At 45.4% G+C, this 20,867-nt stretch overlaps 1 protein-coding gene across 1 annotated transcript in view; it reads left to right on the top strand.

The window, feature by feature from the left end:
- LOC138679200 (cyclic AMP-responsive element-binding protein 3-like protein 3) overlaps window positions 1-20,867 on the top strand; it is a 534,464-nt gene that overhangs the window by 270,678 nt on the left and 242,919 nt on the right. The window contains exon 7 of the mRNA XM_069767781.1: window positions 13,632-13,700. Coding sequence (XP_069623882.1) covers window positions 13,632-13,700 — 69 coding nt within the window. The remainder of the gene's footprint in view (window positions 1-13,631; window positions 13,701-20,867) is intronic.

Here is a 20,867-nt window from a genome sequence, read left to right as displayed (position 1 = left end):
TTTAGTCAGTCAGCAATAGTGCAAGTTCCACCACTTAAAAAGATGAGAGGCGTCTGTAATTTACATCATAGGTAGACCTCAACTATGGGAGACAAACTGAGAAAAAAAAATCCAGAAAATCACATTGTCTGTTTTTTTAACAATTTATTTGCATATTATGGTGGAAAATAAGTATTTGGTCAGAAACAAAATTTCATCTCAATACTTTGTAATATATCCTTTGTTGGCAATGACAGAGGTCAAACGTTTTCTGTAAGTCTTCACAAGGTTGCCACACACTGTTGTTGGTATGTTGGCCCATTCCTCCATGCAGATCTCCTCTAGAGCAGTGATGTTTTTGGCTTTTCGCTTGGCAACACGGACTTTCAACTCCCTGCAAAGGTTTTCTATAGGGTTGAGATCTGGAGACTGGCTAGGCCACTCCAGGACCTTGAAATGCTTCTTACGAAGCCACTCCTTCGTTGCCCTGGCGGTGTGCTTTGGATCATTGTCATGTTGAAAGACCCAGCCACGTTTCATCTTCAATGCCCTTGCTGATGGAAGGAGGTTTGCACTCAAAATCTCATGATACATGGCCCCATTCATTCTTTCATGTACCCGGATCAGTCGTCCTGGCCCCTTTGCAGAGAAACAGCCCCAAAGCATGATGTTTCCACCACCATGCTTTACAGTAGGTATGGTGTTTGATGGATGCAACTCAGTATTCTTTTTCCTCCAAACACGACAAGTTGTGTTTCTACCAAACAGTTCCAGTTTGGTTTCATCAGACCATAGGACATTCTCCCAAAACTCCTCTGGATCATCCAAATGCTCTCTAGCAAACTTCAGACGGGCCCAGACATGTACTGGCTTAAGCAGTGGGACACGTCTGGCACTGCAGGAGCTGAGTCCATGGTGGCGTAGTGTGTTACTTATGGTAGGCCTTGTTACATTGGTCCCAGCTCTCTGCAGTTCATTCACTAGGTCCCCCCGCGTTGTTCTGGGATTTTTGCTCACCGTTCTTGTGATCATTCTGACCCCACGGGGTGGGATTTTGCGTGGAGCTCCAGATCGAGGGAGATTATCAGTGGTCTTTAATGTCTTCCATTTTCTAATTATTGCTCCCACTGTTGATTTCTTCACTCTAAGCTGGTTGGCTATTGCAGATTCAGTCTTCCCAGCCTGGTGCAGGGCTACAATTTTGTTTCTGGTGTCCTTTGACAGCTCTTTGGTCTTCACCATAGTGGAGTTTGGATTCAGACTGTTTGAGGGTGTGCACAGGTGTCTTTTTATACTGATAACAAGTTTAAACAGGTGCCATTACTACAGGTAATGAGTGGAGGAAAGAGGAGACTCTTAAAGAAGAAGTTACAGGTCTGTGAGAGCCAGAAATCCTGATTGTTTGTTTCTGACCAAATACTTATTTTCCACCATAATATGCAAATAAATTGTTAAAAAAACAGACAATGTGATTTTCTGGATTTTTTTTTCTCAGTTTGTCTCCCATAGTTGAGGTCTACCTATGATGTAAATTACAGACGCCTCTCATCTTTTTAAGTGGTGGAACTTGCACTATTGCTGACTGACTAAATACTTTTTTGCCCCACTGTATATACTCCAGAATTAGTTCCTAGAAGGACTGTTGGTTTAGCTGGATTTGAGTAGTTTAGGATGGTAGACCCCACGCTGACTAAGAAATCCCAAAATCTGACCCTATCTCAATCCGGAGCAGAATGCTGCGAGCAGGGCAGCATCTGGTCTCTTATACCACTGATGATGCTGTGCGGCCAGCCAATCACTGCAAGACCACAACAAAAATGGCTGCGGCGTTACAGGGCCTGGCAGACAATCCCTGCATGTTGAATGGGTCTCTAAAATCTGCCAAAAATGCAGAGTGGAGACCCACGTTCCCGCCGAATAATTCCAGAAATGCTCGGTTCTCGCTAAGTACATCGAGTACAGTGATACTCGGGCGAGTAACGAGTAGTGCCGAGCACATTCGCTCATCAACACTTCTTAACTGTTTAAGTGTTCGACATAACATAAAAATCACATACTAACAAAAGTATGTATTATGTCAAGTCCTTGGGTATGGAGCAGGCTCAGAAACTGAGCCCACAAAATACGCGGCACATGTCAGATGTACTACATAGGTGGCATCTGCCTGTAAAAGCAGCTGCCAGTGCACGCTCTGATCAGGTATCTCAGACAGCAGCATTTAATAGACAGTGAGAGCAGTTACTGGCTTCCACCGCTTCTCCTTCACATGATAATGGGGAACCAAAGGCCCTCATTGGTACTGGTTCTTCTGATGGGAGAACATAAAAGTAAATAAATTAAAAAAGGAAACAAATATTTTTTATTGCTGCATTAATAAAAGTTTGATCTATCAAAATAAGAAACTAATTAAATGGGTTTTCCACTATTTGGACAGCCCCTTCTCAAACTGAATGTTTGTCCCTTTCAAAATGAAGACACTTAACACTCATCTTTGGTTCCAGCATTGTTCCAGTTGCATCGTCACTTGCATTCTTGTGGTTTTCGGGAAGTAAAGTCATGTGAGCACAGTGTCCAGCCAGCACCCACATAAAGACTTACTGTATCTAGCATCAACAGGAAGTCATAGCTGTGGCTGGCTGCTCTTTCACCTCCTCTAGCAGGTTGAGTTTTCTGAAGGTGGGGACCGGGAAGCCGGCGCTGATTGGGAACAGGGCTACTGTGATGTAACAACCTCACGTGAGCCCAAGGAATGCAGTGCCTACACCACTGAAACAACAACAGCATGGGAACAAAGTATAAGAGTTGTTATTTTGACGTGTGCATACAGTACATTCAGATTGAAAAGGACTTGTCCTAGTAGTGGACAACCCCTTTAAAGCGAACCTGTCACCACGTTTGGCCAATATGAGTTACGGCCACCACCTTTCAGGGCTGATATACAGCATTCTATAAGGCTGTATATCAGCCCCCAACCCGACCTGTAAGGGTGCGTGTCCACGGTTCGGATTGTTTGCACTTTGGACAGAGAGGAAAACCCGCTCCGCCCAAAGCGCCGCTCCCTTCTCTATGCACGGTGATTCCGGATGTGTTCATTGCACACATCTCGAATCGCCGCACCCTATACATGCTTGACAAAGACCCATGTGGGTTGAAACGTTGCACTTTGGCAAATAAAGGAATCCATTTTTGAACACTTTCACCTGGATTGGATGCTGTCCTTCATTGTTTACTTGGTATGTACACTTTTCATGGGGGTCCAGTGGAACTAGGACGTGCATCCACTTATCCCATGTGCTGTCGGCCATTTTGCTATTCTGTAGGAAAACCTGCTCCGCCCAAAGCGCCGCTCCCTTCTCTACGCACGGTGATTCCGGATGTGTTCATTGCACACATCTCGAATCGCCGCACCCTATACATAGGACCCTGTTATTTACCTTGCGGCGACAGAGTGTCGCCGCAAGGTAATCAGACATGCTGCGTTCTAAAAAGACACGCCGCATGTCCGTAAACACAGGGCCGACCGGATGCAAGTTAGCACGCATAGTGGAGACGGGATTTCATAAAATCCCCTCCACTATGCTGTAACATCTGGACGCTGCGGGTTGAATGCTGCGGTTGTACGCAACGTTCAATCAGCAGCTAATCCCCATGTAAACCAGCACGTGGACACATACCCTAAGACAAGAAAAATTACTTTTATTATACTCACCTGTGGGGTGTTGCTCTTCTTGATCTAACACCTCCCATCTTCTAACGATCGCCATTGTCCTTCTTAGTTCGTGTGGATGGCGTGTGCCTGCATCATCCACACAGTCTCCCCGGCTCTCTGGCGCAGGCAGCTCATTTTTACTGCACAATGACCTCCATGAAAACGAAGCCCCCAAAAAATATTATAGAATTTTTTCAGCATTTCATTTCACAAAAATTTTAAAGACTTTCCAATACATTATATAGTATTGGTAAAGTGAATGGTGCCATTCAAATTTGTACCATAAAAAATATGCCCTTATACAGCCACTGTATGTAAATGGAAATAGCAAATAGATCAATGGCTGCACTCAAAATTTACTGTGCTAAGCAAGGAAATGTGCGATACATGAAATGGGAATAGCATAATGGCTTGTGAAATATATGAAAAAACACATGAGATTCTTAGCACAAGATTTGGCCAAAAGTTGTGAGCCCATCCACCAAACGTCAAGGTAATCTCAGAACGGATGGGTACCTGAGCTGACTGCCTAGTGTGAACACTTACCTATGGCTAATAACATGGTAAAGCCTGCTTTTATAGGAATCTCAGAACCAACTGTGTTTGGATGTAATTAAAATCACAGCATGGTGAAGGGAAATAGTCATGGCTCTAGGAACAGTGGTGAAAGAAAATAAAGCGCAAAAGACTAAATTGGTTGTGTCCTTAACCATGCATACCCAACAATTTTAACGTAGACATAATTTACAAGCGGTTTGGCACCACAGACACAGATGCAATCTGACTGCAGATGTTTTAATTATTTTAGTATAATCTGAAAATATTATTAAGACCTAAGAAGTCTGCCTACTAATTCATCGTCAGCAGTTTTCTCACCTACAAAGAATGCTTTCCTTTCTTTTAATTGTACATGGATTGTGCTTTTAGTTAGAGCAGAATATTGCTGGATTTTGGAATCTTGGGCTTAATTATTTTGAAAGAATATGACCAAGAGAGGAGAGGCCTTAAATGTAAGGTTCCATTTGATAAGGTCGCAATGTTGTTGACAGCGATCCTTATATAGTATAATAATAATAATTTTATTTATATAGCGCCAACATATTCCACAGCGCTTTACAAATTATAGAGGGGACTTGTACAGACAATAGACATTACAGCATAACAGAAATCACAGTTCAAAACAGATACCAAGAGGAATGAGGGCCCTGCTCGCAAGCTTACAAACTATGAGGAAAAGGGGAGACACGAGAGGTGGATGGTAACAATTGCTTTAGTTATTCGGACCAGCCATAGTGTAAGGCTCGGGTGTTCATGTAAAGCTGCATGAACCAGTTAACTGCCTAAGTATGTAGCAGTACAGACACAGAGAGCTACTAACTGCATAAAGTGTATGAGAACATGATACGAGGAACCTGATTATGTTTTGTTTTTTTTTGTTTTTTTATGATAGGCCACACAGGGATCGTTAGGTTAATGTGTTGAGGCGGTAGGCCAATCTGAACAAATGAGTTTTTAGGGCACGCTTAAAACTGTGGGGATTGGGGATTAATCGTATTAACCTGGGTAGTGCATTCCAAAGAATCGGCGCAGCACGTGTAAAGTCTTGGAGACGGGAGTGGGAGGTTCTGATTATTGAGGATGCTAACCTGAGGTCATTAGCAGAGTGGAGGGCACGAGTAGGGTGGTAGACTGAGACCAGAGAGGAGATGTAGGGGGGTGCTGAGCCATGGAGTGCTTTGTGGATGAGGGTAGTAGTTTTGGACTGGATTCTGGAGTGGATGGGTAGCCAGTGTAATGGCTGGCACAAGGTAGAGGCATTGGTGTAATGGTTGGTGAGGAATATGATCCTGGCTGCAGCATTCAGCACAGATTGGAGCGGGGAGAGTTTGGTAAGAGGGAAGCCGATTAGTAGAGAGTTACAATAGTCCAGACGAGAATGAATAAGTGAAACAGTAAGAGTTTTTGCAGAGTCGAAAGTAAGAAAAGGGCGAATTCTAGAAATGTTTTTGAGGTGCAGATAAAAAGAGCAAGCCACTGATCCAGTGATCGGATGTGGGGGGTGAATGAAAGCTCGGAATCAAGGATAACCCCAAGGCAGCGGGCATGTTGCTTTGGAGTAATGGTGGAACCGCACACGGAGATGGCAATGTCAGGCAAAGGTAGGTTAGTAGAGGGAGCGAACACGAGGAGTTCAGTTTTGACAGGTTCAGTTTCATATAGAGGGAGGACATGATGTAAGACAATCACTGGTGTTTTCTAAAAAGGTTGGCGTGATAACAGGAGAAGAGGTGTATAATTGGGTGTTGTCAGCATAGAGATGGTACTGGAAACCAAATCTACTGATTGTTTGTCCAATAGGGGCAGTATACAAAGAGAAGAGGAGGGGGCCTAGGACTGATTCTTGAGGAACCCCAACAGTAAGGGGAAGGTGAGAGGAGGAGGAACCAGCAAAACATACAGTGAAGGATCGGTCAGAGAGATAGGAGGAGAACCAGGAGAGAACGGTGTCCTTGAGGCCGATGGAGCGGAGCATAGTGAGGAGGAGCTGATGATCCACAGTATCGAATGCTGCGGAGAGATCCAAGAGATCCAATAGTATAAACAAAATCTCCGCTAAGAAACTTACATTTCTTCTATATATAGTGAATAAGGTAGTAATAGTACTTAAACACATTCATATAGTCAATGTTTACATACAGGGCTGGCTCCATGCTTTTGTGAGCCCCACGCGAAAGAGGCGCAGTGGGCTCCTTTAACACATACTACAATACATGATGAACAGATACGGCAAAGAAATATAGATATAGTACAATGCCAAAGATTTCACTTACTTCTTCCATTACATGAGTGATATCTGTTGTAAAATCTTCCGTCCATTCCCGTAGAATGTAATTCCGCAAGGACAGGGTCCTCTCCCCTCTGTACCTGTCTGTCATTGTAAATTTGTTTACTTTAAACGATATCTATAACTCTGTACGTAACCCCTTTCTCATCTATAGCACCATGGAAATAATGGTGCTATATAAATCTAATATATAATTGCCTAGAATACTACTTCCTGCAATTTGTGCCAACTTCCGTGGCTTTGTCCGGAGCTAATGTCCGGAGCTAATGTCCGGAGCTAATGTCCGGAGCTAATGTCCGGAGATAAGTGACGTCAACAGTGTCCAGTGTCTGTTTGGTTGCCGCCTGCTGCGAGCGACCAATCAGAAACATGCCGTACTGTGACACACTCCGCCCGCAATTTTGGTGTGATTTTTGAATTTTTACCTCACAGCAAGTTTCTACTGCGTGGAGGCGGGCCCAGTGACGTTGCTCTTCAAGCTCCTGCCGAATTTCGTCAAAAAAATGATAATACCATTTACCAAAACTATATATATTTAGTTGTGAAGTGGTTCAGTGACATTTTCACACCAATTTTGAACTTTTGTTTGGTGTTTTCTCCATATACTGCCTATTATTCACTGACTGTTATACTGAGAGACTGCCGTTTATTAACCTCTTCTTTGCCACATTGGGTATATTGCTCTATTATTTGCCACATAAGGACATTGTCCATTATTGCCCAGCAATTTCTCTGCAATATAAACTGCCTATTTATTAATATCTGCATTCCTGCAAAGAACTATTGCCTATTATTAACTGGCTATTTTCCTACTACCTGACATTGCCTCTTATTAACCTGTTGTTTGCCACCACCACGCTTAAAGCTGTTTAGCTTAGCCAACATGAGCTCTAATAGTAAGGATACTAATGACACAGAGCCCAAAGCTGCTGATGGCGCACGTAAGATTAGGTCTGATAGAAAGTATACTAATAATGCAGAGCAATAAGACGCCGATTCCGCACGTAAGCGCAAACAGCGTGCTAACAAGAGTACAGAGGATAGATGCAAGCGCATGGACACTGTTAAGTATACTAATGACACAGAGTCCAAAGCTTATGATGGCGCACGTAAGATCAGGTCTGATATAAAGTATGGTAATGATGCAGAGCGAAAAGCCGCCGATGCCGGACGTAAGCGCAAACAGCGTGTTAACAAGAGTACAGAGGATAGATGCAAGTGCCTGGATACTGTTAAGTATACTAATGACACAGAGCCCAAAGCTGCTGATGGCGCACGTAAGATCAGGTCTGATATAAAGTATGGTAATGATGCAGAGCGAAATGCCGTCGATGCCGCACGTAAGCGCAAACAGCGTGTTAACAAGAGTACAGAGGATAGATGCAAGCGCCTGGATACTGTTAAGTATACTAATGACACAGAGTCCAAAGCTGCTGATGGCGCACGTAAGATCAGGTCTGATATAAAGTATGGTAATGATGCAGAGCGAAAAGCCGCCGATGCCGCACGTAAGCGCAAACAGCGTGCTAACAAGAGTACAGAGGAGAGATGCAAGCGCCTGGACACTGTTAAGTATACTAATGACACAGAGCCCAAAGCTGCTGATGGCGCACGTAACATCAGGTCTGATAATAAGTATACCAATGACGCTGAGCGAAAAGCCGCCGATGCCGCAAGTAAGCACAAACAGCGTGCTAACGAGACTACAGAGGACAGACATAAGCGCCTGGACACTGTTAATGCTGCTTGCAATAAACGCATTACTAATGAGTCTTTTGAGGACAAAACTAATCGATTAAGTAATAAAGCTGCTGCTGCACGCTCTCAACGTTGCAAACATAATATTTCCACGTCCTCAGTCATAGATTCTGCCCACAATACAGCTTCTTTGTCTCCATTCATAGAATGTGTGCAGCTTGAAGCTCCTTTAACCGTTGGTAAATCTGCACGTAAGCGCAAACACTGTCCTACTTACACTCCAAATGATAAACGCCGTCGCCTGCACACTGTTAAGTCTGCTTATAAGACATGCTTCACACCTGACTCTTCTAAGGCAACAAACAAACCATTACCAAATGCAGCTGGTGCACGCCGTGAATGGCGCAAAAAAACCGCTTGCACCTCCATATTAATAAACTCTGACCACGATACACCTTCCAACTCCTCAGTGATCGTCTGATGTCTTTCATCCCTCCCCTCATAAGCATGTTCATGGATCCTGTGTAACTGTACCTTAAATAACAAGAATTGTCAAGAGCTGGTGAGTGCAGCCATTTTTTGTTCTTTCTTACTATTATTTATTAATTGTATTATTCTTACATTTGAATAAATAAAGTATATATGGATTCTAGACTCCCGATTCTTTAGAATCGGGCTGCCATCTAGTAAATAATAATAATAATAACAATTCTACAATAGCTCAGAAACTGGCAAATCCTCACAGTGCACAGTGCACAGTGCATGCCCTGGTGGGATTCAAAAGTCTGCAGTCAGTGACTGCAGCCTTTTCATTTTAGACCGTACAGTAAAGTCCTCCATATAGTACCATACAGTATTATGGGCAGCATAGTCCTCCTTACAGTATAATGGACCCCATATATTGCTCCATACAGTATAATGAGTCCTATATAGTGCTTCATGCAGTATAATGAGCCCCATATATTGCTCCATACAGAATAATAGACCCCACATAATGGTCCATACAGAATAATGGACCCCATATAATGCTCCAAACAGAATAACGAACTCCATATAATGCTCAATACAGAATAATGGACCCCATATAATGCACAATACAGAATAATAGACACCATATACTGCTCTATGCAGAATAATGGACCCCAAATAATGTTCCTTACAGAATAATGGTCCCCAAATAATGCTCAATACAGAAAAATGGTCCCCATATAATGCTCCATACAGAATAATGGACCCCATATAATGCTCCATACAGAATAATGGACCCCATATATTGCTCCTTTCAGAATAATGGACCCCAAATAATGTTCCATACAGAATAATGGACCCCATATAATACTCCATACAGAATAATAGATGGCATATAATGCTCCATACAGAATAATGGACCCCATATATTGCTCCATACAAAATAATGGGCCCCATATGGCAAGCCTACAACCTGCAGTAACCACCGATCGACCAAACCACTGCACGACCAGCTCTATCCTCACCTACTGTATCCTCACCCATCCCCTGTAGATTGTGAGCCCTCGCTGGCAGGGTCCTCTCTCCTCCTGTACCAGTTGTGACTTGTATTGTTCAAGATTATTGTACCTGTTTTTATTATGTATACCCCTCCTCACATGTAAAGCGCCATGGAATAAATGGCGCTATAATAATAAATAATAATAATAATAATAAATAATAATAATATAAAGCTGGTGGCTCTAATGGAAAGTGAGCTCCCGCTTGCTCACGTCCCCGGCACTTGCCCGGGTGCATCAGATAATGTTGCCAGCCCTGTTTACATAGGTCTTAAGCCTAATTCATGAAGGTGAGTGTTGGAGAGAGACTTGCCTGGTTCAATAAAGGGGATGTCCACTACTAGGACCACATCCTTTTGATCAAAATGTTTGTCCCCTAAACAATAGTTCAGCTTATACTCACCTCCCAAGCCGGCGTCATTCCTACAATGTTGGCACTCATTCTCCCTGAGACTCTCCTGCGGTGTTGTGAAACAATGACGCCAGCACCATATCAGCGCTGTTGTCATTGTCTCCACTTTCAGACAAATCGAACATGAAGAGAAAATCAAGGGTGAGGGTGCGGGAAGTGACTGGAGGATAGAAGGTGCAGTCCAGGGCATGGGTAAAAGGTGATGATGGGGGTCCTGGCAGCCTGGAAGCAACTTAGGATCCACCAAGCCAGGTGGGTTTGAAGGCCTCCCTGCTGCGCTCTCTTAGGTCCTAGATGCTTAAAGCTCTGCTCAAGTTCCTCTCCTGCATGCTGCTTCTAACCTGTATGGCAAACAGCATGAGCCTATCACGAGTGCTGCCTTTTCACTGGCAGCACCTGGCTTTTGGTCTCCCGCGGTGCCTCCGGGTGTTTGGTGTGGCAAGGGAGCTTCCAGTCCCCTGCCTTCCAGATTTGGTGGTCAGGGTGTACAGTACCCACACAGCCAAGGACTCTGGCATCCTCTTTGTCAGCACTCTGTTCTGGGGTGAGCTTGGCTACAGCTCCACTCCCCAGGTTCTCCTCGTCTGCTCTCCTCTCACTCTCAGACTCGACTCACTAACTCCTTCTCCAGGCCAGAACTTATAGGGAAGCTCCCCTGAAACCATGTGTTAGAGCTCCTCCTTCTTGTCTGGAGTAGAAAAAGTGTTCGATGCTGGTATTACCTGTTAAGGGGACCCCTCCTTGCTTCCAGGCATTACATCACCCCCTGTGAGGTAGGCAATGCCACTGTGGCAACCGAACTCCTGGGGTGCCACAAAGACATACTTTGTCATTTTTATATTCTCTCCTGATAGATCCCCTGGACCAGTCTATAACATACTTCCAATCTCAATGGGAGAGAGCTCTGAACTGCACCTTAACAAGGGATCAATGGAGGCGTATCTTTACCTTGACACATAAATCATCCATCAGCTCGTGATTTTAGGAGGCTGGCTACAAACTAATGAAGCGATGGCCGGGGGACCACCACGGTGCAAGGAGACTACCGTACACAAGATGAGGTGCAAACAACAAAGGGTAAATTTATTGGAAGGCATGGAATGAAGTGGATGAGGAAGGTGCAAACAGGGGTATACAATGGAAAAAGATAATTTACAAGAGTTGTATTCTTTAGCTGGGCCGTCAAATAGCACAGTGCTCCAACTATTACAGAATCAACATACCTCACACAAGCAAATGCAAACAATAAACAAAGAATGATGTTACTCTATGTATAGCCTCCCTGGCCTCTACTAAGCAGGCCACACGGCTGCCGTGTTCTGTCTATTGAAGCCTACACTAGGCCCTGACATGTGCACAAAACAGAAACAACATAACGGTGATGTTGGGGACTCAGATCCAGTTCCAGGGGGCCCCCAACAGTCTAGTACGGTGGTGCGCATGGTTCTCTGCCAGCTCTGTGAAATGTGGTTTTCTCCTTGCTTCTGGGTCCTGGATGTGGTCATGGAAACTGTAAATCCCTTTCTCGGTCTCTTCGTGGCTTCTCAAACTAGCACACAACAGCCACCTTTGCTTCTCCCAAAGAATCTGTCCAATTTCATGAGTCCACTCCATCCCAGGCTGTGGCACCTCTTTTACAGGTACAAGCTTAGCACCGACGTTCTCTGCAGCAGCTTCTGATCTGTTCACACACTTCCAAAGCTCAACTCCTCCCCCTAGAACAGGGCAGTTCATTTTACACAGTCCATTCCAGGGGGAAGCAAAACATTCCAGACAAGGGGGTGCTGTCTCTTAAATTGGCAGCGTGTTCCTATTGTTCATAACAGCACCACCCCCTTACACTACTCTCTTGATGCACGGGGGTCCCAACTCACCTACACTCTATATTTTCAGATGCAAGTCCTACTAACCTACTACATATTTTTTGGACATGCAAATTCCTGTCATCTAGTGATTCGTAAACTCACAGATCTTACAGATCACAGATCTTATTTTAGACTTTGACCCGACTATCGATCTCCTCCATCACAGTGACATTCCATTAAAACATATGAAAACTCGATTCTGAGGCATTTCATTACGTCTGCTACAGCATGTATTCCTTTGTTATGGAAACGTGAGACCACCCCGACAATCCCACTTTGGTTTTCCCAAATAAACAACATTATGGAAATGGTGGATCTCACCTCCATGATCAACAACTCTCATGATTTTATAAAACATGGTTTTACTAGCTGGAAATTAAATCTTTAGCTGATTATTTTGACTTTCTTGGGGAAACGTACATATATTTTCTCTTCAGGGCCCTTTATGATGTTCTCTTCTGCTCACCCTCTTACCTTTACACACCTTCCCTCAATCCCATTGTCTTTATGTTTTTGAGTTTTTACTTCTTTTTTGTTTCTCTTTACCATTCCTCTTTAGTAATTTACATGGCCATGTAATGATTTAAAGATTAAATTTGAATCATCACCACGCTGTTATGTTCTAAAAAACATTGAGCCAATGCACAATCAGCGATTACACTTTGGAATATATTTACTTCTTTTACCTTGTTCTAAATGTTATGGAGATATTGTTTCTGATTCCCTTGCGGTTTTGTTTGACTCATTACCTGTGGCACAATTCGTGTCTTTTGTTAGGATTTGTATTTATATTTCCTCTCCAAAACTCAATAAAGTTAAATTTATAAAAAAAAGTAGTGGAGAACTACTTTAAGAGGTGCTGCTCCACAAATCTTACTTCAGTCAGAGACTGGAGTAAGATTTGTGATGTACGGCACGCCACAGCTAGTCAAGAATTAGACAAGCGGCCATAGTCACGCCCTGTCCCACCACAGCAATGCCCATTTGGTGGAGCTGGCCCAAAATTCATAATTTTGTAATTTTTCAAAGTATTTCATATGCTAGACATCTTGCATAATTGCTTTTATTAAATGGCATCTTTGTGCTTTCTGTAGGACTTCCATTTTTGCCTTTTTGTTTTTTCCACCCCTTCTTCCAAGAGCCATATTTTTTTTCATCCACAAAGCTGAATGAGGGCTTTTTTTGCAGAATAACACAGCCATCATCTGCATCAAAGACAGGGACCTCACATATTACATCATATGTTGGGAATTGGTTAAAGACTAAAGTTGCCCAAACACACTAATTTTGGTAAAACCAGAAGATCAATAATTTTGTTCGCTGCAGAGAAGAAATATTGTCAAATCTATCTGTCTGTAGCTTAATCCATTCTCACGCTAGAGATCGTATTCAGCTGCACAAGCATTAGTACATTAGGTTACTGAAATGTTGGCACATGCTTCTGAAATAAAGTCTTGAAAATCTTAATATGCAGTGGTAAATAATAATTTGATTAATACAAAGTGCAACATAATCTGCCAAATCTATTTTCCTTGTAGAATGTGGTACAGTCTATTATATAAATCTCTGAAGAATCTTTTCTGTCTGCATCTTTTAGGATGTCCGCTTGTACTGCTCAGAATCAGGATCTGCACCGCAAAGTTCTAATTCTGGAGAAACACAACTTGTGAGTGGTTTATCTTTTACAAAACACTTTATTAATTTTAATTTGAATTAGAAACTATTAAAAAGGTATCTTTGAGAATGCACCCCTACCCAAATATGTATATGGTCATGTTGCTGTGTTGAACATAATGCCATTCTCACTTTTATTTATCCACTCTGTTGCTCCTTGACTGAAAACTCACTTTTTTAATGCAAATAATAGTAAAGTACTCTGGGTATGTCAAAGCACTTCTGCTTCCCTGGCTCTTTTCCCAGCCCAGTCCCTCTTTTCTCGGCTTGACTGACAGCTCACTGTGTAGCCAAGCCAGTGAACTGCCAGTTAAAGGGGTTGTCCGGTCAAAATCGATAAGTCTGCAGACACTCTGTGTGACTACAGACTTATAAATCCCCCAAGCGCACGCACTGTGCACTGCCGGGATTCACCGGTTTCAGATTTCAAATTTGAAGTCACAATTCAATATTTATAATTTGTTATTCATTCTCATCTGGACTATTGTAACTCTCTACTAATCAGTCTCTCTCTTACCAATCTCTTCCCTCTCCAATCTGTCATGAATGCTGCAGTCAGGATCATATTCCTCACCAACCGTAACACCGATGCCTCTACCATGTGTCAGTAATTGCACTGGTTACCCAACCACTCTAGAGTTCAATATAAACGTATCACTCTCACCCACAAAGCACTCCACGGTTCAGCATCACCCTACATCTCCTCCCTCGTCTCAGTCTACCACCCTACCCATGCCCTCCATTCTGCTAATGACCTGAGGTTAGCATCCTCAATAATCAGAACCTCCCACTTCTGTCTCCAAGACTTCTCACGTGCTGTGCCAATTCTTTGGAATGCATTAGCCAGGATCAGGGGTGGATTAAGGGTAGCCAGGGCCCCGGGCTGTTCAGACACTGTGGGCCCCCCCCGGTCATGTGATGGGGGTCATGTGACGGGGGTCATGTGACGGGGGTCAAGATATACCCGAACCAGATTATTCCAGAAAAATGGCCGGGCCCTACTCTACTGTAACCTATTAAATATTTGTTAGAATCTGCAATACAATTTAGGTATATTTTGACCAATAATATCACATACAAGGAACAAATACCACCGCACCATGACCAGACCACAAATTACAACCACAGTGATCGAATTATATCACATACAAGGAACAAATACCACCGCGCCATGACCAGACCACAAATTACAACCACAGTGATCGAATAATATCACATACAAGGAACAAATACCACCGCACCATGTCAAGACCACATATTACCACCACTTGGTGACCAAATATCACATACAAGGGACAAATACCACAACACCATTTCCAGACCACATATTACCACCACATAGTGACTGAATACTACAATACTGATCAGTAAAAAACAACAACACAATACTATCACCATAAGTGCCAGTAGTCACAGGAGATCTGTACTTAGTATGCAGTGTCTGTGTAGAGGTAATACAGAGATCACTGGTGGTATTATACACAGGACCTCTATATAGTATACAGTGTATAGTGTCAGTGTATAGGTAACACTGACTCACCAGTGACGTCTCTAGGTGAAGTCCTTCATCTTTCATCCAGCACAGACCGCCATCATTTCTTCCAGCCAGGACTCGTTTCTGCAGGAAATAACACAGTTATCTCGAGCTCCGCTTGCAGAACACATTACTTAATTTTTCACAACTTCTACATTACACCACATGAAGAAAAAAAGGCGATATAGTGTCACTCTGCACAGTAACAGGACCGACCCCCATTTAAAACAGTATACTCAAAAAATAAAATAAATACATCACTGCAGTAATAATATCCCTTAATTAGCCCCTATGGTAATAATATTCCACATCCTGGCCCCGTGTGTCTGATTCCTGGCTCCAGCCATATGTTCTCGCATCCTGCCCTCATGAGTATCCATTCTACCCCATATGATCTCAACGTCCTGCCCCATATGTCTCCATCGTATCCATCCTGCCCCATGATCCAATCCTGCCCCATGTCTTTCATTCTGCCTCGTGTCTCCAATCATGCCCCGTGTCTACATTCTGCCCATGCCTCCAGTCCTGCCCCCAGTGTGTCCAGCAATCTGCCCCAGTATGTCCAGCATATTGCCCCAGTGTCCAGCAATCTGCCCCAGTGTCTCCAGCATATTGCCCCCAGTGTGTCCAGCATTGCCCCAGACAGTGTGTCCAGCAATCTGCCCCAGTGTGTCCAGCAATCTGCCCCAGTGTGTCCAGCATATTACCCCCAGTGTGTCCAGCAATCTGCCCCAGTATGTCCAGCATATTGCCCCAGTGTGTCCAGCATATTGCCCCCAGACAGTGTGTCCAGCAATCTGCCCCAGTGCGTCCAGCATTGCCCCCAGACAGTGTGTCCAGAATATTACCACCAGTGTGTCCAGCAATCTGCCCCAGTATGTCCAGCATTTCCCCCAGTATGTCCAACATTTCCCCCAGTGTCTCCAGCAATCTGCCCCAGTGTCTCCAGCAATCTGCCCCAGTGTCTCCAGCAATCTGCCCCAGTGTCTCCAGCATTGCCTCAGTGTCCTCCAGCAATCTGCCTCAGTGTCCTCCAGCAATCTGCCTCAGTGTCCTCCAGCATTGCCCCAGTGTCCTCCAGCATTGCCCCAGTGTCCTCCAGCATTGCCCCAGTGTCCTCCAGCAATCTGCCCCAGTGTCCTACAGCAATCTGCCACAGTGTCCTCCAGCATTGCCCCAGTGTCCTCCAGCATTGCACCAGTGTCCTCCAGCAATCTGCCCCAGTGTCCTCCAGCATTGCCCCAGTGTCCTCCAGTATTGCCCCAGTGTCCTCCAGCATTGCCCCAGTGTCCTCCAGCAATCTGCCCCAGTGTCCTCCAGCCATCTGCCCCAGTGTCCTCCAGCCATCTGCCCCAGTGTCCTCCAGCATTGCCCCAGTGTCCTCCAGCAATCTGCCCCAGTGTCCTCCAGCCATCTGCCCCAGTGTCATCCAGCAATCTGCCCCAGTGTCCTCCAGCATTGCCCCAGTGTCCTCCAGCAATCTGCCCCAGTGTCCTCCAGCAATCTGCCCCAGTGTCCTCCAGCAATCTGCCCCAGTGTCCTCCAGCCATCTGCCCCAGTGTCCTCCAACAATCTGCCCCAGTGTCCTCCAGCAATCTGCCCCAGTGTCCTCCAGCATTGCCTGTTATGACCTGGTGGTCAGGACAATAATGGACCTGGTGGTTAAGAGCACACGGAATGACCTGATAGTTACTGATAATAAGGACGATCTCTGGGACGTGGGAACTCTGCTGACCGCAATCCCTAAACCTATCAAACACACTAGAAATAGCCGTTGATTGCGCCTAACGCTCCCTATGCAACTCGGCACAGCCTAAGAAACTAGCTAGCCCTGAAGATAGAAAAATAAAGCCTACCTTGCCTCAGAGAAATTCCCCAAAGGAAAAGGCAGCCCCCCACATATAATGACTGTGAGTAAAGATGAAAATACAAACACAGAGATGAAATAGATTTAGCAAAGTGAGGCCCGACTTACTGAACAGACCGAGGATAGGAAAGGTTACTTTGCGGTCAGCACAAAGACCTACAAAAAGACCACGCAGAGGGCGCAAAAAGACCCTCCGCACCGACTCATGGTGCGGAGGCGCTCCCTCTGCATCCCAGAGCTTCCAGCAAGCAAGACAACAAATTAAATAGCAAGCTGGACAGAAAAATAGCAAACCAAAGAAATACAAGCTGGAACTTAGCTTCTGATGGTAGACAGGTCACAAGAACGATCCAGGAGTGAACAGACCAATACTGGAACATTGACAGGTGGCATGGAGCAAAGATCCAAGTGGAGTTAAATAGAGCAGCAGCTAACGAATTAACCTCGTCACCTGTGAAACTCAGAAACACCCACCAGAGGAAGTCCATGGACAGAACCAGCCGAAGTACCATTCATGACCACAGGAGGGAGCCCGACAACAGAATTCACAACAATTGCCCCAGTGTCCTCCAGCAATCTGCCCCAGTGTCCTCCAGCAATCTGCCCCAATGTCCTCCAGCAATCTGCCCCAGTGTCCTCCAGCAATCTGCCCCAGTGTCCTCCAGCAATCTGCCCCAGTGTCCTCCAGCATTGCCCCAGTGTCTCCAGCAATCTGCCTGTTTCCTCCAGCATTGCCCCAGTGTCCTCCAACATTGCCCCAATGTCCTCCAGCATTGCCCCAGTGTCCTCCAGCCATCTGCCCCAGTGTCCTCCAGCCATCTGCCCCAGTGTCCTCCAGCAATCTGCCCCAGTGTCATCCAGCAATCTGCCCCAGTGTCCTCCAGCATTGCCCCAGTGTCCTCCAGCATTGCCCCAGTGTCCTCCAGCAATCTGCCCCAGTGTCCTCCAGCAATCTGCCCCAGTGTCCTCCAGCCATCTGCCCCAGTGTCCTCCAGCAATCTGCCCCAGTGTCCTCCAACAATCTGCCCCAGTGTCCTCCAGCCATCTGCCCCAGTGTCCTCCAGCCATCTGCCCCAGTGTCCTCCAACAATCTGCCCCAGTGTCCTCCAGCAATCTGCCCCAGTGTCCTCCAGCAATCTGCCCCAGTGTCCTCCAGCAATCTGCCCCAGTGTCCTCCAGCATTGCCTGTTATGACCTGGTGGTCAGGACAATTATGGACCTGGTGGTTAAGAGCACACGGAATGACCTGATAGTTACTGATAATAAGGACGATCTCTGGGACGTGGGAACTCTGCTGACCGCAATCCCTAAACCTATCAAACACACTAGAAATAGCCGTGGATTGCGCCTAACGCTCCCTATGCAACTCGGCACAGCCTAAGAAACTAGCTAGCCCTGAAGATAGAAAAATAAGCCTACCTTGCCTCAGAGAAATTCCCCAAAGGAAAAGGCAGCCCCCCACATATAATGACTGTGAGTAAAGATGAAAATACAAACACAGAGATGAAATAGATTTTAGCAAAGTGAGGCCCGACTTACTGAATAGACCGAGGATAGGAAAGATAGCTTTGCGGTCAACACAAAAACCTACAAACAACCGCGCAGAGGGCGCAAAAAGACCCTCCGCACCGACTAACGGTACGGAGGTGCTCCCTCTGCGTCCCAGAGCTTCCAGCAAGCAAGACAAACCAATATAGCAAGCTGGACAGAAAAAATAGCAAACAAAAGTAACACAAGCAAAACTTAGCTTATGCAGGGCAGACAGGCCACAAGAATGATCCAGGAGAGAGCAAAACCAATACTGGAACATTGACTGGAGGCCAGGAACAAAGAACTAGGTGGAGTTAAATAGAGCAGCACCTAACGACTTAACCTCGTCACCTGAGGAAGGAAACTCAGAAGCCGCAGCTCCACTCACATCCACCAGAGGAAGCTCATGGACAGAACCAGCCGAAGTACCACTCATGACCACAGGAGGGAGCTTGACCACAGAATTCACAACAGTACCCCCCCCCCCTTGAGGAGGGGTCACCGAACCCTCACCAGATCCCCCAGGCCGACCAGGATGAGCCAAATGAAAGGCACGAACCAGATCGGCAGCATGAACATCAGAGGCAAAGACCCAGGAATTATCTTCCTGACCATAACCCTTCCACTTAACCAGGTACTGGAGTTTCCGTCTCGAAATACGAGAATCCAAAATCTTCTCCACTATATACTCCAACTCCCCCTCAACCAAAACCGGGGCAGGAGGATCAACGGATGGAACCACAGGTGCCACGTATCTCCGCAACAATGACCTATGGAATACATTATGGATGGAAAAAGAAGCTGGAAGGGTCAAACGAAAAGACACAGAATTAAGAACCTCAGAAATCCTATACGGACCAATGAAACGAGGCTTAAACTTAGGAGAGGAAACTTTAATAGGAATATAACGAGACGACAACCAAACCAAATCCCCAACACGAAGTCGGGGACCCACACAGCGCCTGCGTTTAGCGAAACGTTGAGCCTTCTCCTGGGACAATGTCAAATTGTCCACTACATGAGTACAAATCTGCTGCAACCTATCTACCACAGTATCCACACCAGGACAGTCCAAAGACTCAACCTGCCCTGAAGAGAAACGAGGATGGAAACCAGAATTGCAGAAAAACGGCGAAACCAAAGTAGCCGAGCAGGCCCGATTATTAAGGGCGAACTCAGCCAAAGTCAAAAAGGACACCCAATCATCCTGATCAGCAGAAACAAAACATCTCAGATATGTTTCCAAGGTCTGATTGGTTCGTTCAGTTTGGCCATTTGTCTGAGGATGGAAAGCCGAGGAAAAAGACAAATCAATGCCCATCCTAGCACAAAAGGCTCGCCAAAACCTCGAAACAAACTGGGAACCTCTGTCAGAAACGATGTTGTCTGGAATGCCATGTAAACGAACCACATGCTGGAAAAACAATGGCACCAAATCAGAGGAGGAAGGCAATTTAGACAAGGGTACCAAATGGACCATCTTAGAGAAGCGATCACAAACCACCCAAATGACCGACATCTTTTGAGAGACAGGGAGATCCGAAATAAAATCCATAGAGATATGTGTCCAGGGCCTCTTCGGGACCGGCAAGGGCAAAAGCAACCCACTGGCACGAGAACAGCAGGGCTTAGCCCGAGCACAAATCCCACAGGACTGCACAAACGAACGCACATTCCGCGACAGAGACGGCCACCAAAAGGATCTAGCCACCAAATCTCTGGTACGAAAGATTCCAGGATGACCAGCCAACACCGAACAATGAACCTCAGAGATAACTCTACTCGTCCATTTATCAGGGACAAACAGTTTCTCCGCTGGGCAACGGTCAGGTCTATTAGCCTGAAATTTTTGCAGCACCCTCCGCAAATCAGGGGAGATGGCAGACAAAATTACCCCCTCTTTGAGAATACCCGCCGGCTCAGGCAAACCCGGAGAGTCGGGCACAAAACTCCTAGAAAGGGCATCCGCCTTCACATTCTTAGAGCCCGGAAGGTACGAAACCACAAAGTCAAAACGGGAGAAAAACAGCGACCAACGAGCCTGTCTAGGATTCAACCGTTTGGCAGACTCGAGATAAGTCAAGTTCTTGTGATCAGTGAAGACCACCACGCGATGCTTAGCTCCTTCAAGCCAATGACGCCACTCCTCGAATGCCCACTTCATGGCCAGCAACTCTCGATTGCCAACATCATAATTACGCTCAGCAGGCGAAAACTTCCTGGAAAAG

This window comes from Ranitomeya imitator, chromosome 1 (assembly GCF_032444005.1).
Source record: "Ranitomeya imitator isolate aRanImi1 chromosome 1, aRanImi1.pri, whole genome shotgun sequence".
NCBI lineage: Eukaryota > Metazoa > Chordata > Amphibia > Anura > Dendrobatidae > Ranitomeya > Ranitomeya imitator.
This window is presented reverse-complemented; position numbering and strand designations above follow the sequence as displayed.